The sequence below is a fragment of the Orycteropus afer genome, unplaced genomic scaffold, assembly GCF_000298275.1.
Source record: "Orycteropus afer afer isolate SDZICR_OR568_19922 unplaced genomic scaffold, OryAfe1.0 scaffold00014, whole genome shotgun sequence".
In the NCBI taxonomy this organism is placed as follows: domain Eukaryota; kingdom Metazoa; phylum Chordata; class Mammalia; order Tubulidentata; family Orycteropodidae; genus Orycteropus; species Orycteropus afer.
The window spans coordinates 7,386,241-7,390,977 of record NW_006921601.1 but is presented as its reverse complement, the minus strand read 5'-3'; the positions used below and the strand labels follow the sequence as shown (position 1 = coordinate 7,390,977).

The 4,737-nt window shown below is 39.7% G+C and overlaps 1 protein-coding gene across 1 annotated transcript in view; it reads left to right on the top strand.

Annotated features, from left to right (window-relative positions):
* RNF141 (ring finger protein 141) overlaps nt 1–4,737 on the top strand; it is a 63,180-nt gene that overhangs the window by 47,105 nt on the left and 11,338 nt on the right. Inside the window, exon 4 of the mRNA XM_007955136.2 lies at nt 1,728–1,835. Within this exon, the coding sequence (XP_007953327.1) occupies nt 1,728–1,835 (108 nt within the window). The remainder of the gene's footprint in view (nt 1–1,727; nt 1,836–4,737) is intronic.

Sequence of the window (4,737 nt, the reverse complement as noted above, 5' to 3'; positions counted from 1 at the left end):
TTCCAACTACCAGTGATTCTTCTTTGTTTCCAACTTTTGCATTCCAATCACCAGTGATAATCAACACATCTTGATTGCATGTTTGGTCAATTTCAAACTGCAGAAGCTGGTAAAAATCTTCTGTTTCCTCATCTTTGGCTTTGGTGGTTGGTGCATAAATATAAATAATAGTAGTAGTAACTGGTCTTCCTTGTAGGCATATGGGTATTATCCTATCACTGGCATCGTTGTGCTTCACGCTAGATCATGAAACGTTCTTTGTGACAATGAATATGATGCCATTCCTCTTCAAATTTGGCATTCCTGGCATAGTAGATCATAGGGTTGTCTGATTCAAAATGGTCAAAACCAGTCCATTTTAGCTAACTAATGCCTAGGATATCGATCTTTATGCATTCCATTTCATTTTTGACAACTTTCAATTTTCCTAGATTCATACTTGGTACATTCCATGTCCCAATTATTAATGGATGTTTGTAGATATTTCTTCTCATTTTGAGTCATGCCACATCAGCAAATGGAGGTCCCAAAAATATTACTCAATCCACATCATTAATTAAGGTCGGCTGTACTCTGAGGAGGCAGCTATTCCCCAGTGGTATTTTGAGTGCCTTCGGACCTGAGGGGATCATCCTCCAGCACTTTATAGGACAGTGTTTCAGGACTATTCATAAATTTTTCCAATAATATATGAGACGATGTTTAACTGCTGTTCATAAGGTTTCGCTGGCCAATTCTTTGAGAAGTGGATGGCCCCTTCCTTCTTCCGAGTCTGTCTCAGTCTGGAAGCTCCGCTGAAACCTGTCCATCGTGAGTGACATTTGCTGGTATTTGAAATACTGGTGGATAACCTCCAGACTCACAGCAACAAGCAGGCCACCACAGCACAACAAACTGACAGACAAGTGGGGGGAAGGACCTGGTAGCAGGGTCCATATCTTACAGAGCTTTGAATGTTACACATTGAATAAACCATCTGTTGGTTGAATTCACTTACTTAAAATCAATATGATTAAAATGGGCTAGTATTTTCAGAAAGACCAGAATATTTCCAGTTTGTGTTCATATTTATTTCTTTAACCATTCCAGAAGTTTTCTTTTATCCAGTCTTTGTTTATGAAATTTATCCCGCACTACCTTTTCAGAGGAGCTCTGCTGGCATAGTACCTAAGGCACTTAACTGCTAACCAGAAGGCTGGCAGTGCAAACCCACCGACCACTCCTCAGAAGAAAGGTTGGGCAATCTACTTCCGTAGCAATACTGCCTCGGAAACCCAAGGAGGGGTCGCTATGAGTCGGATCCGACTTGATGGCAGTGAGTTTGGGTTTTTTTTGGTACCTTTTCCCTAATACATTTACTATCCCTAAAAGACATGTTAATATACAGTCTGATTTTGCACAGAAATAGTATTGTGCTTTATTCTGTGAACATGTTATTGTTGTTGTTATGTCCCATCAAGTCGGATCCAACTCATAGCGACCCTCTTGGGTTTCCGAGGCGGTATCACTATGGAAGTAGATTGCCCAACCTTCCTTCTGAGGAGTGGCTGGTGGGTTTGAACTGCCAGCCTTTTGGTTAGCAGTCAAGTGCCTTAGGCCCTACACTACCAGGGCTTTTCTGTGAACATATAGATATTTAATAATGTTTTTTAAGATAATGAAAACAAAACATAAAGTGTAATAACAGCAAAGAATATCAGTGCTCCAGCTCATTTTTTCTCTTGCAGGGTGAAGCAGCTAACTGATGAGGAAGAGTGCTGTATCTGTATGGATGGTCGAGCCGACCTCATCCTGCCTTGTGCTCACAGCTTTTGTCAGAAGTGCATTGATAAATGGTGAGTTATCCACTGACTTTCTGGGCCAGGCAAAGGTCATATGGAATAGTGTCCTGGAGGATTTTATTTTAAGAATCAATAAAGAAATGCATAAACTCAATCAATAAAGGTTCATGCATAAATTCGTTTAGTTTATTGCAGGGTAGTCATGGCAAGGCACACAACAAGTAAGACCTCAAGACATTCATTTAACATTGGAGAATCAGAAGTAAAGATTACAATGTCAGTTTCAATGTTAGAGTCCAACTCTTTAGACTTCAGGCTTTTACCTCTACTGAGTGATCTCTGGGAGGAGACTTGACCACCCCTCAAACTTAGAGGAGGTCCCCCATAGCTAAGTTCCAAGGTCATTTGTGGCGAGCACTGTCTCAGCAGGCTTCTCAGTCTTCAGAGAAGAGTCAGTTGCTTCTATCTTCTTCCCAGAGTAAGCACAAATCCATGGGTTTATATACCCTGTGTGCTGTCATGTTTAACTATAATTGGTATGTTTTATTGCCAGTTAAAGAATTGTGTGACATATTTATGTTTTGTTGTTTTATATTTTATTGCCAATTAGGGAATTTTATGACATATTTATATTCTTGTTTACTACATGTTTCAAGGCCAAATTAAAAACTGAAAATTATGGGAATTGTTCAGTGACATTTATGTTTTGTTAATTTATAAAAATATGATTGTTACATTCCATTATCATTGAGGATATGCTTGAACAATTTCTCTTAGGAAGATCAGCACAAGGTTGGTCCCCATGAAGCGGAGGTTAAAGATGTCCCAAATATCCAAACTACTATGCCACTCCATCATTTCAAACATTAACTCCTTCTTCTCCTCTCAGTAATCTCCCCAGTCTTAGCGTTCTATATTTTGCTGTAACACCTCACAGAACTCACAGACACCCAAGGGATTATCTTACATAGTGGTAGTGGAGGCTGACAGGCTGGCAAGTCTCAGGTCTGTAAGTAGGTCTGGAGGATCCTCCAATTCTCAGGGTTTGACGAACCTCAGTTAGAAGATCACATGACAGCTGCTGTCCCAAATCCAGGGGTGAGATGACGATGAGCCAAAATGCAGAACCAGAGCAAGAGGAGGGCAAACCTTCCCAGAGGATTCATAGGTATTTCCTCAAGGAAGCTAAGGGTGGTGATTTGAGTTGTACCCTCCAGCAAGGCGGGACTCAAGATAGATCCCACCTGTGTTGCTCCAGCAGAAATAACTGAAGTGGATGGCTTTAACAATCAGCAGCTACTCAGTTGCTCATGGTAAATCCCACCACAGAACCGATTGCCAGTCATTGTAGGAAATAGTTACTACCAGCTGCCCAGCCAAGTTGACGCCCAACCTTAACTACCACACCACCCCAAACAGGCATGGATAATGGGATTTACGAAACACCACAGAATGGAGGACAATGGCTAGAAGGGCCACATCAAGCAGTTCACTTCAGTGTAGGTGTACAGCCCAATTTTCAGAAAGTTATTTATGACCTACTTCACATACTTCTTCTGTTATCTATTTTCAAGGTTAGAATAAATTTCTAGTAATTTGTGGTTAGTGGTTAAAGAGTCTTAAGTTCAGAAATTCTCGTATTTCTAACTTTACATTATAATTGACTTCTATGTAGGTGTTTAAAAGCATAAAAACAACAGTATAAAAAGCATTATGAAAGTATGCATAATAGTGACTTACACATATATGTTTTTTAAGAACGTTACAGAATCAAATGGGATTTGAGAGTCTACACAAAGTATGCATAATGGATAGTGTATGTGAATACACTTTGAAAAGCACAAAAATACTGTATTATAAAGTATGAGAGGTTTTGTTATTTACTACTTTAAATTTACTGCTTTCTGGTTAAAAATATTTTTATTTTTATACCCTAAAGTTTATAAAATGTGGGATGTATCATTGTTTTGACATTTTGCTTTAAGGAGATTTGTGGCTGACTTGAGTCTTGAATCAAATATTTCCCTTTTCTTCCTTTTTTCTCCTTATGTCTACATTTATCCTCTACATAAGTTTACGAGTAATATGAATCCTTAAATATTGGACCTGGAGGGAACTTTAAACATCAGCTTGTCGAGCTCATTATTTAGAAAATAAGAACCAAGCATTTAGGACAATTTGTAATTGAAATGCAGCAAACAACACATATTTAAAGTGTACCATTTGTTAGGTTTTGACACATTCATATACCCATAAAAACCATCACCACATTCAGGATATTTGTGGTAGTTAAGGTTAAGTGTCAACTTGCCTGGGCCTGGTTTTTAGTGTCTGGGCAGTTGGATGTAGTTCTTCCCCATGGTGAGATTGGTAATCAGTTCTATGGTGGAATCCACTGAAGCTGTCTTAGAGATGTGGTCTTCTTCCAGTATATAAGAAGTGTTGAGAAGCAGATAGATGGGTGGACAGGCTGAACTATTAGGTATGTCTATGCAGCAGGGAGTGTACCCAAGACCATGTATAGGTTGGCAGACAGTGGTTCTACAAGTGTATTTGTATGTTCTGTAAGAACTCCAAGGGGTATACTAGAGCTGACAAGGGACAAGATTGTAGTCACTTCTTGGTCACAGCCAGCTACACAGAGGGACCAAGTAGTTGAACCTATGGACTCAGGACCATAATCACAGGGGACATCATGCTCAATTGGCATAATATACTACACAAAACATTGTTCCACCTCCTACTTCGACAAGTAGCAACTGGGATCTTAAAAGCAGCCATCTAGATGCAACGATGGGTCTCTCCTCATCCAGAGCAAAGAAGAATGAAGAAAACCAAAGATTCATGGAAACAATTAGTCCTTGTGACTGGTACACCATGTGATCCTCAGCCTATAAGACTGTGAGACCAGAAGAACTAGATGGTGCCTGGCTACCACAGTCAACCACTCAGAGGG